The sequence below is a fragment of the Cordyceps fumosorosea genome, assembly GCF_001636725.1.
Source record: "Cordyceps fumosorosea ARSEF 2679 chromosome Unknown scaffold_39, whole genome shotgun sequence".
NCBI lineage: Eukaryota > Fungi > Ascomycota > Sordariomycetes > Hypocreales > Cordycipitaceae > Cordyceps > Cordyceps fumosorosea.
In genome coordinates this window covers 156,736-167,211 of record NW_017387339.1, presented here as the reverse complement: position 1 = coordinate 167,211, position 10,476 = coordinate 156,736, and the positions used below count along the sequence as shown (strand labels likewise).

General features: G+C 51.6%; 3 protein-coding genes across 3 annotated transcripts; 1 reads left to right on the top strand and 2 right to left on the bottom strand.

Moving 5' to 3' along the window:
* Positions 1 to 1,145: 1,145 nt before the first annotated feature.
* On the top strand, positions 1,146 to 4,860 carry ISF_09017 (Amino acid/polyamine transporter I; the record flags this gene model as incomplete). Its single annotated transcript, XM_018852620.1, has 6 exons — positions 1,146 to 2,667; positions 2,723 to 2,768; positions 3,659 to 3,864; positions 4,186 to 4,306; positions 4,363 to 4,602; positions 4,650 to 4,860. The coding sequence occupies 6 exons, from the start codon at positions 1,146 to 1,148 to the stop codon at positions 4,858 to 4,860; spliced, it is 2,346 nt and encodes a 781-aa protein (XP_018700248.1).
* A 589-nt stretch (positions 4,861 to 5,449) lies between these two features.
* On the bottom strand, positions 5,450 to 6,772 carry ISF_09016 (Peptidase A1; the record flags this gene model as incomplete). Its single annotated transcript, XM_018852619.1, has 3 exons — positions 5,450 to 6,255; positions 6,320 to 6,479; positions 6,539 to 6,772. 3 exons carry the CDS (start codon positions 6,770 to 6,772, stop codon positions 5,450 to 5,452), a joined length of 1,200 nt encoding a protein of 399 aa, XP_018700247.1.
* Positions 6,773 to 7,325: 553 nt separating this feature from the next.
* ISF_09015 (Translation release factor pelota-like protein) lies at positions 7,326 to 8,619 on the bottom strand (the record flags this gene model as incomplete). The annotated part of the gene is made up of 2 exons (XM_018852618.1): positions 7,326 to 8,474; positions 8,539 to 8,619. 2 exons carry the CDS (start codon positions 8,617 to 8,619, stop codon positions 7,326 to 7,328), a joined length of 1,230 nt encoding a protein of 409 aa, XP_018700246.1.
* Between the last annotated feature and the right edge of the window lie 1,857 nt (positions 8,620 to 10,476).

The window sequence follows — 10,476 nt, the reverse complement described above, 5'->3', positions numbered from 1 at the left end:
CCCCGTGCCTCAGGCCACCAGGCTATCAGTCTAGCTGGGCTGTGGCCTAAGCTCTCACAGTTAGAAGTTAGAAGAATTCTTTTATAGTATTAGTTAATATAATATATATTATATCTATATTAATTCTTTTACTTTATAAGATTTTTATCTTTAGGTTTTAATATAAAAATCCTTTTAGTTAGTTTTTATTAATTAGCTACTAATTATTATTAAATAAAGTTACTTTCTTTATTATCTCTTTAATTTAATAATAGATTAGTATATTACTAATACTATCTTATATAAGGATTCAGCTAGTAAGATACCTCTTTTAAGCACTTAAGATGTATTATAATAGTATAAAAGCCTTTTTCTTAGACTATTTTCTATTTAATTAGTCTATAAGGGTTAATTATAGAATTCTTTAGTACTTATAGTCTTAGAGTGTATTTTATTACTAATTATATTCTAAATAGTATTTTAAAGGTTATTTTTACTATATTTATTATTTATAATATTATAAATAAAATTTAAATTAATAAAAATAATTATTATACAAGGTATTATAATTTCTATAATAGTATTATAGGGAGGAAGGTGACACATTAAGGGTGTTCCTAAGTGGGGGTGTTCGTAAGTGGGTGGCCGACGTTACTACTAAGTCATTATCAGAACAATCAGCTTTATCCGTCTCTCCTCGTACCCGGGCTGAGACTTGGCGCGCCATCCGTGACCTCATCTTGGGTATTCACAGAGACAAGCCTAGACCCAAGCACGACTGTCGCCGAGACTAGTGCGTGCTGTGCAGACGTGATGGATGCACGGGCAAGTGAGATGTCTTTCGTTTTCGTCCAGTCATTCATCTACGATAGCATACTAGTTACAGCCACCCGAATCGTATCGCAGGGTTTCAGCCGAGACACGGCCTACCTAGACGAGCTATGCTACGCGGAGTGTGGTTGTCTCTGTTGAAATTAATGCCGTCTTAGATACGGATGAACGTATGAACCGGTGAGCGGCTCGAGGACTCTTCTGTCATCCGCTGCTTGCCAAAGCCAGATCAGGACTAACACGACAATACTGTCATATACACTCGTCATTATCCTTCATCCACATTCGCATACACATTCGTTCGCATCAATATCTATATTGACTTACCCGCCACCATGCACTTGTTCCGTGTCCCCGACACTTCACCCTCCGCCGCGCCACCATCTTCCCGCATCCAACTCGGCTACCCGTCGCAACTCCGCCGCAACCGCGTCTCCACCGCCCCCGTCCTCGGACAGGCGCTCGCCATCGCCGCCGTTCCCTACGGCATGGGCAGCGCGCTCACCTCCGCAGCCGTCTACGGCGGCGGTCAGCTCACCCTCCTCGTCGGCCTGTTCGTCGTCTTGCTGCTCGCCGGGTGCGTCGCCGCGTCCCTCGCGGAGCTGGCCTCACGCTTCCCGACCTCGTCCGGCGTCTACTACTGGTCCTTTCAGCTGCTGCGGGACAAGGACGCGAGCAAGCCAGCCAGCCCTGCGGCGACGGTTACCTCGTACATAGCAGGTTGGTTCTGGCTGGTCGGCAACTGGACGATTACCCTCTCGGTCAACTTTGGCTGCGCATCGCTTCTCGCAGCGACCGTGTGCCTGTACCGCCCGGACTGGGCCGCCGCGCCAGCCTGGCAGCTCCTCCTCGCCTTCTACGCGCTGTGTCTCCTCACGTTCATCGTCTGTGCCGCTGGCGACGCCCTCCTACCATACGTCGATTCCGTCGCGGCCGTGTGGAACCTCGTCACCATCCTCATCATCCTCATCGTCATCCTCGCCATCGCCGGCACCAGATCCGGCGGCATACACCCCGCGCTCGGGCACTACGACCCGTCGCCGTCCGGTTGGGACCGCGGTTTCGCCTTCTTCATCGGCCTACTACCGCCCGCGTACACCTTCTGCGCCATCGGCATGGTCACTTCCATGGCCGAGGAGTGCACCGATCCTGAGGTGCAAGTCCCGCGGGCCATGGCGCTCTGTGTGCCTGTCGGCGGTGCCGCCGCGCTGTTCTTCGTGCTGCCGCTGTGTCTGACGCTGCCGCCGCCGGAGGACGTGCTTGCCGGCGCGGCGTTCGGTCAGGCGCTGCCGTATGTGCTCGCGCGCGCGCTGGGCGGTGCGGCCGGCGGCGTCGCGGTCATGGTGCCAATTCTCATCGTCACCGTCCTCTGCTCTGTCAGTGTCACCACGACCGCGTCACGCTGCACCTGGGCTTTTGCGCGCGACGGCGGGCTTCCGCTTAGCTGGCTGTGGGCGCGGACAACGACCGGAAGCCGCCAGCCGCGGCCGCTTCCGGCGCTCGCGCTCGTCACTATCGTGCAGATGCTCCTCGGGCTCGTTAATCTCGGCAGCAGCAGCGCCTTCACGGCCTTCGTCTCGGTCGGCGTCATCGGGCTTGCGGCGGGGTACCTGGTACCCATCGCCGTCAGCCTCGCTACTGGTCGGCGCGCGGTGAGCGAGGCCCGGTGGCGACTACGCCCGGTGATCGGGATCACGGTCAACGTGGTTTCGGTGCTCTGGATTCTCTTTGAGATGGTGCTGTTCAGCATGCCGCAAGCACTGCCGGCGACGCCATCGTCGATGAACTACGCGTCGGTCGTGTTTGTCGGTTTTGCGGTGATGAGCGCAGCGTGGTACTTCGTCGGTGGCAGACAGAGTGAGCTCATCCTACCAGTTTCTGAAATTGAAGGACACGACTGACCATACACTAGAGTTTAAAGGCCCTCCAGAGGAGATTCGTGACGTTGGCAACAGCATGTGAGTTGAGTTGGATGGTTGCATGACTTTTAGGTGTAGAAAGGTGCTAGTTGGTTAGTGGGTGCTGGTCAGGGGGTGTCCGACCAAAGGGATTGGCGATATCTTTGTCACCCGCCGGGTTACTTGCTTGCTCCTCCTCCACGCCTACATAAAGGGTGACTCAGCCCCCTGCATTAGATTTTTCGGGAAAAACAGGTATTATTCGCCTCTTGATTATTGCCGACCGAGTCCTCTATCTCTCGATCTGCGGGCCCTCTCAGGCGCCAGGCCAATTACCCTCAAATATTAGCGCCATAACAGACTATTAGCGGCCATTTGATAGAGGAACCAGTTCGGGATGCATGATAGTCTAGGCTCGCTCTTATCTTGCTTGCTAGTTGTGACGGAATTCAAGATACAAATAGGTTGCGCCGCTAAGCTGGAGGATTGGACTTGGTTCTGTTTAGTCTAACACACAGAAGCGTCACCGAGATGTATTTTGAACATCCGTCATGGCGGCTAAGAAGAGCCGAGACGTCCTCCAGAGGTCGGCCAGACACGCGTCATTAGACACTTCTCACTTCGCCTGGGAGCTCCGCCAGGAGCCTAGCAGCTTTACGGCTGCCGGCACCATCGCCTCCCATGCTGACTTGGACCCGATCCCCCCTTCGAAGCGGACATAGACCTGGGCCGCATACACTGCCTATTGGATGGCAAATGCATGGGCGGTTTCTAACTGGGAGGTGTCCTCGTCCATGATTGCCGTAGGCCTCGACTGGCGCATGGCGATCGGTGCCTGCGCCTCGGTAACTTTATCATGGGCCGCATCATCACTGCCAATGGTGGGATCGATGCCATTCTTCACATGCCTTTTCCCATACTCGTGCGGATGCCGTTGGCTACTACTTTAGCTACTTTATTGTCTTGTCGCGATGCGTCCTCACCATTGTCTGGCTCGGTGTCCAGACGACTACGGGTGGCCAGTGCACGGAGCTGCTGCTCACGGCTATCTGGCCCAGCTTCGCCGACATTCCAAACCATATACCTAAAGACGACGGCATCACAACAGCTGGAATGGTCACGTTTTTACTTTATTTCTTTCTCCAGCTTCCCTTATGTATCCCCATACACCAAGGTACTGCTACCCCACCAGCTGGACCTCGACAGTGCCTAGAAGAAGCTGTGAGAGTTTGCTGACTTTAATTAAAAAGTCCAATACTTTTTTGGCTTCAAGTCCATCGTTGCACCTATCATTTTCTTGGCAGTCTTCAGAACACGCTGCATAAGGCTGGTGGGACTATCGACAATAGCACCGTTATTACCGGTGGCCCGACAGTCAGCGGCTCAGTCCTCGTATGGGCCTTCTTTCAGTAAGCTCCGTCTTTTTGTTCCAACACATGTATTCGATCTTCATTAGTTAACCGGTGTTTACTTCCAGATCTGAACCGAGACTTGGGCAACTACGCGACTCTCGGTCTCAACATTGCCGACGTTTCGAGATACGCCAACAAGCCCAGCGCGCAAAACGTCCAAGCCATTTGCCATCCCATGCATCTTCAGTTAGTTTTGACCTTACCCATTCCCGAGTGAACAACCGGAGAAAATATCCTAACAGACCTTACAAAGCAATTGTTGGCCTGCTCGGCATCTTTACAGCCGCAGCAGCTCAGTCGGCATACGGTAGAGTCATTTGGAACCCAATCGAGATTATCGGCCTGTGGATGGAGTCTGGCTCCCATGCCGGACGCGCTGCCGCCGCCCCCGGTGCCATTGGCCTGGTCATTGTCACTCTCGGCATCAACATCTTTGCAAACTCCATCAGCGCCGCCAACGACCTCATGACGCTTGCGCCCAAGTACATCAACATCCGCCGCGGCGAGCTGCTCGCTGCCTTCATCGCAGTTGGACCTTTGTGCCCTGGAAGATTCTCGCTTCCACGCAGACCTTTATCGCCTTTCTCGGCGGCGAAACCATTTTCCAAGGGCCTATGACTTCGATTCTGATGACCGACTACTTCCTCGTCAAGCACAGGAACGTGTCGGTGCCCAACATGTACGATTTTCACGGCATTACCGCTACTCTGCTAAGGCGGCTACAAACTGGCGTGCCCTAGCTGCTCTCCTTGTCGGGTACATTCCACCCTTGCCTGGCTTCATCAAGAATATTGCCAATTCTGGTGGAAAGAGTACCAGTGTATCTAGTGGCGGTCAGCACCTGTAAGTTACCTGTATGAAAGCTATCAGGTGTGTCTGTATTAAGTGTGCTGCTAATAACCGAGTTCATCGAAGTTTCGCCATTGGGTACGCATGTATAGTCTTTTGGCTTGCGTTCAGCTTGTTGCGCTTTCATCTCCTCGATATTCCTTGCATCCTGTTCTGCAATAATATCCTCACCTGTCTTGGGATGGTCAAGTAATGATTCCAGGTGAGGGAATAATTGGTTGAAGCCCCAATAAAACACACCGCTGGCGACAAGCATCCTTACACGGGCTTTCTGGGTCTAGCGAGTCTCGTGGATATACAAAATATCGTTTTAGTATCAAAAATAGTTAAATTGTTTTATCATATATACTCTAATAACCTCTTTTTTATAGTATTTTATTTAGAAAGCATTGAACAAAAAACTACTTAATAACCCTAGAAACCACATTAAAATAATAGTATGATTACCAAAATTCCTCGCGCCTCTTGATTCAGTAGTACTCAAGGTAACACTTGGAGCAGCACATTCGCCTGTAAAGTTAGCTGATCCCACGCCGCTCGCTGGGATTTCTTGCTCGTTCTTGCCACAGTCTGAGTATGGGGCCATCCATAAAGCGTACTCTGGTCAAAGACCACGTAGGTTGAGTGCATGAATGTATCGCCGAGGATATAGTACGGAGGCCCCTCTGACATGTTGGATCGCTGCGCTCCGATAATGCAATCGGAGGACCCATTATGCAACAAAAATTGGCTGTAGGGCACATGAATCTTCAGCCCATGGAAAGCAAAGTCGACGGTGGCGTTGGTTTTGAATTGATCGCAGCCGATACTGTATTGGCTCAAATCCGTTTCATATTTGGCGCCCATGTCTTTCGCCAAGTTGTCCAGTGTAGCAGCTGGCAGTGTGCTCAAGGTCGAACCAGAGTCGATTAGAACGGGGAGTGAGCTATTCTCGTACGTCGTGGACCTTCCTTCTGAGTTCGTTAAGCCAACAGTCTCGAGCTGGACATAGTATCGATAGGTATCATCCAACGTCTGCTTGCCGAGTGTGTTAAACTGCTTGAGGGGGCCAGTGAACTTCTTGGTATCAACACCGCCAAATATAATGACGCCCTCATCGTCATGGTTAACATCACCTAATGCGACGCTAAAAGCCTGGGACTTGGTTGCACCTTGGTCCTGCAGGGCGTCGATGAAATTGCTGTAGTTGAGGTTCTTGCCGTTGCCGAACCCGAGACCCATGACTCCCTCACTCGTCTCAGACGAGTTTGTGCCGACTCCGAATTGAACACTGGTAAGAGCGATTGCTTAGAAATCATCCAGTCAGCATTTCATGACTTCAATCCGCTTCTAGAGGGAAAGGGATCTCACAGCTTCCTGGAAGGGTAATATCGTCCTTGACATAGTCGAATTTCGCAGAGCCGACGGCATACTGAATGCTAGAGCCGTTGCGAAGAAATTCCAGAGTGACAGAGGACTTGGGATTAAAAATGCCAGAGGAAGTGCAATCCTTCATTTGGGAACCACTGAGCTGGGAGTCGTTACAGTTAGGATTAACCCAGAGCTCATCGGACCCGTATCGAATTGAACCGTAAGTCCCTGGGCTGGGGTGCCAATTCTCAGCTCGATATGGTAGCTGTCAGAGCCTGAGATGTTGTACAAGGTAATTTCACTGCCGTTGGAAAGACGCCGCAGGATTGGTTGCTGTGGTCGATGACGCTTATTAATTGGGAACGATAAGACGCTCGACTCTCGCGCAGAGAAGGCGGCAGTGGCAGAGCTGCCGGCGGCTAGTGACAGGCAGATAGCCGTGCTGGAGATCATTGTGGGCGGAACCGTTGCAGAATCTAGGCAAGGGTGAACCTACAAGATGACTTTCAAATACATTTTCATGGACTGTTATACTAAGAATATGCAGAGGCATTTTCCATCAGCACAGCTAGGGAGGTTCGGCTAAGTCGGACGTAGAGTTGCAGCCAGTACTGGAATATTTAGTTACAAAACAGCCATCGTACGTTTGTTGCAGGGATACACGGATCCATTTCTTCCAGAAAAGTCCCTACTTTCAGGGAGAATCCTCTGCATATACTAGAATACCATGACAAATTCCCACTGGGTGAGTTGCTGCGCGCGTAGTTTTACGACAAGACACTGACTGACTGATAATTGGGAGAGTGGATTGATCGAACGGCGGTAATTACGGCCACTTTAGTAGTCAATATTGGCCCGTTTCCGAATAATGTTATTATTTTATGCGACGAACTTGAAAGGGCGAGCCGCAAAACTAGATGAGCGGGAGGCGTGCGTATTTTTGCTTTAAAATGAACAATTCAAGCCTTTCCAAATTTTACCCGCTTTATCCTTTTATATTCAGCGCTTAAATAACGCTATCTAACATGCCCACGTCGTCTTCTTCATGTCGGGTTCTATCCACTGCTGGGTGTGCCTCTTCTTCTTCATCATCCTCGTCTAGGTCGTGCATTGGATAATTCAAAATCGCTGCGATATCACCCAGCATTTTAAGGCGCTGACCACTTTCGTGGTCGCTGCTGAGCACTCGGGTTTCGCCGCCGTCCAACTTGACCTTGTCGACAAGCGCGACGTACTGTTTCCGCACCGCCAGGTCGTTGCTGCGGAAGAGCGAGTTGTTAATGAGCAACGTGCCACCGCCGGGGCCAACTGCGCCGTCCGCAATGGCTTTGCTGACGGCGTGGGCGCCGTACCAGGCTCGGCCGTCGTCGCACTTGAGCAGCTCGAAGAACTTATCCATGAACTGGGCCTCCTTGGCGAAATTCATGTCGCGCATCTGAGCCATGACCGCGGGGCTCTTGAGTACTTCGCGCAGGCTATGCATGTGACCAGAGTTGGAGTGAATGACGGTGGCCTGCTTGGCGACCGCGGTTAAGATCTTGTCGGACTTGTCTCGGCCCTGTTGTGCAATATAATCTTTGAAGTCGGTGGCGATGAAGCCCGGACTTGCGAGCAGCAGCGGGCGCGGTGCGGCAAAGTCTATTGAGCGAAGAAGGGTGGCTAGGGTCTTGTCGTAGAATTTCTTTATGCCAGCGTCCTGCGTGGCAACCGCGTCTCTCTTTTTCGGCACCACATGATCCACGCGGGCCTTGAATATTGTTCTGAACTCGGTAATCAGGCAGATATTTGCAAGGCCTTCCTGCATGACGATTGAGGCGGTTGCGCGGTTGCGGTCGTCGCCCAGACCTTGTGCGAGTGCTTCGCGGGCGACACTATCCCATCCTTGAGCCTTGATCAGGGTAAACGGGCGGTCGACCTCGAGATCGAGAGTATGGTGCGAGCCCATGGGCGCGTGATCGTTTTCCGAGCATACGATGCCAGAGACACGAAGCGATGAGGCAGCTGGGTCGAAGAATAGCGACTTGACTTTAACGGTGAGGTCGACGTGAACACGCTCCGATTGAGCGGCACCGGTGCCGTTGTTCTGGATGCTGACCTTTCGAATAGCATGGCCACGGACTCGGTCGCCAACGACGATAAGGTTGTATGCGTGCCACTATGCAAGTTAGCATGGCGAGGATATGCGTCTTGGGCACACCCAGAGGCGTTGAAATTGTTACCATATCCTCTGGCTCTTCAGGTTGGAGAGTCACCTGTTCCTCCTCAACGTCTTTGAACTGCTTTTGCGACAGCAGCTTCATGTTGGCGGCTATTGTATGCGTCTAAATATTGGTGTTATTGGTATGAGCGCATCTGTGTCGTCCACAAGCAAAGGCAGTTGTCGGTCAGGGAATTTGTCTATGCGGTCAGGCGGGTCAAGGATAAAAAGTTGTTGAATGGTTACCCCTCCATAACCAAGCGAGGATGATTTATTAGGCGCTGTCAAGTTCAGAATCATGCACGACTGTAGTGGGGGTGGCGCTGTCAAGTGTGGCGCACCACCAGGCGAAGTGATTTTTAATAGCGAGTAGAAGACAGATCGTGTTAAAGGCAGGCTACGGGTGCAGATATTATTTCCAAAGTTTGGATTTATCTTTACTATTTCTAGTTAATCGAGTTGTGGTCAAGACCGCCGCCAGATCCTAGCGTTCTTCCCATCCCTCTGGCTCTCGTCCCTCGATGTAGGGTAACAACAATCGGTTGGCAGGGTCGATAGCCCGCCATACGACAAGCCAACGGTACACGTCAAAAAGCTCATCCAGTGTACGGGTTACGTACCCTACGACCGAGTGCAATTTGTTCTTGTCAGTGCTATTACGGGCTCATTTGGGTATTGTGTCTCGCCATCTGAGCCACTTACTCGTCATTAGAGGGGCACCCTTCTTTGTAAGCTTAATTATTAAATGCAGCGACGGGACTCAAGAATTGGATAGACTGACGCGCGGTTTTTGGACACGGCCAGCGCAACGCAGCCGCTGGTATCGCCGTCCAAATTTGAGCAGATTGTATCGCTGCTGAACAAGACACTATAGCCGCAGGTCAAGACGGCGGGGTTTAAGTGTGCCGGCCACATGTTGGGCTAGACGAGCGAGGGGTTTGAATCACCAGTACCGAATGCGCGGCTGCGGCATGCTGTGTGGCACCGTTCGGTGGACGGGCTGACGGCGGCCATTGCGGCCACGAGAGGCCAGTTCCATGGCAGGGTGCAGCTGATGAGCCTTGGGAGTAATGAAGAGTCATGGTATGTAGTGGTTGAGCATAGTACGGGTTGATGTGCCCTGTGTTAAAAGCCCCCCCAAGGGCCGGAGGGCTGCGCGGCAATAGAAGCAAGTGGTGCGCACGATGCGAATCGATTTTATTAAATGAGCGGTAACAATAGTCAGGTACGTACGCATACTTTTTTTATGCTTCGTGGGACAATTGCAAGGGGCAAGGGCAGCATTTTAGGGGAGGGTGTGCGGATGGCGGGATTTCATCACGACGTCGGGGATGGCTTCAGTCAACCGCGGCGACTCAAAATTCCACATCCAAAAGCCAAAAGAAACGTACAACTTCTCAAAGGTTCGTTGTCACATCTTGCTCTATAGTGCCAAGCCCAGCCTTGTGGAAACCTCTGCAGTAGTATTATGTCATGATGATGGTCAAGACTCTTCAGGGCCATCTTACTCATCTGCCAAAGTAGACTAATAATTGTTCAAGTACGGATAGTAAAGTCACAAAGTGTGAGTCGATGGCCAGTCACACGAGGCGCATCATGTACGTCGTGTGCTCGGATCTGCTCACACTCGAATGCGATGACCCTGGAGTGGTACGCGTGGCAGAGGGCAGCCCACCATTTTTGTCCTCGGCTTTCTGCGCTGCCAATCGCCCGTGGGCCAGTACTGCGGGCAGCTCCATTGGTTCTAGATCAAACGGGAAGAAAAGGGATAACTATGGGATAAGCTCTCCCTTGTAACACTAGTTTGGCTTTGGCTACTCAGCTCGGAGCTGTAAGTAAGCCGCAGACGCAGCAGCCATCGACGCACACACATGGCATTATTGAGGCGGTGACAATCGTCGAGGCTGCTCTCCCAGCCTGTTCGCTGTAGTTGCCCGCCTTTGAAGCATGTTGGCTCGAT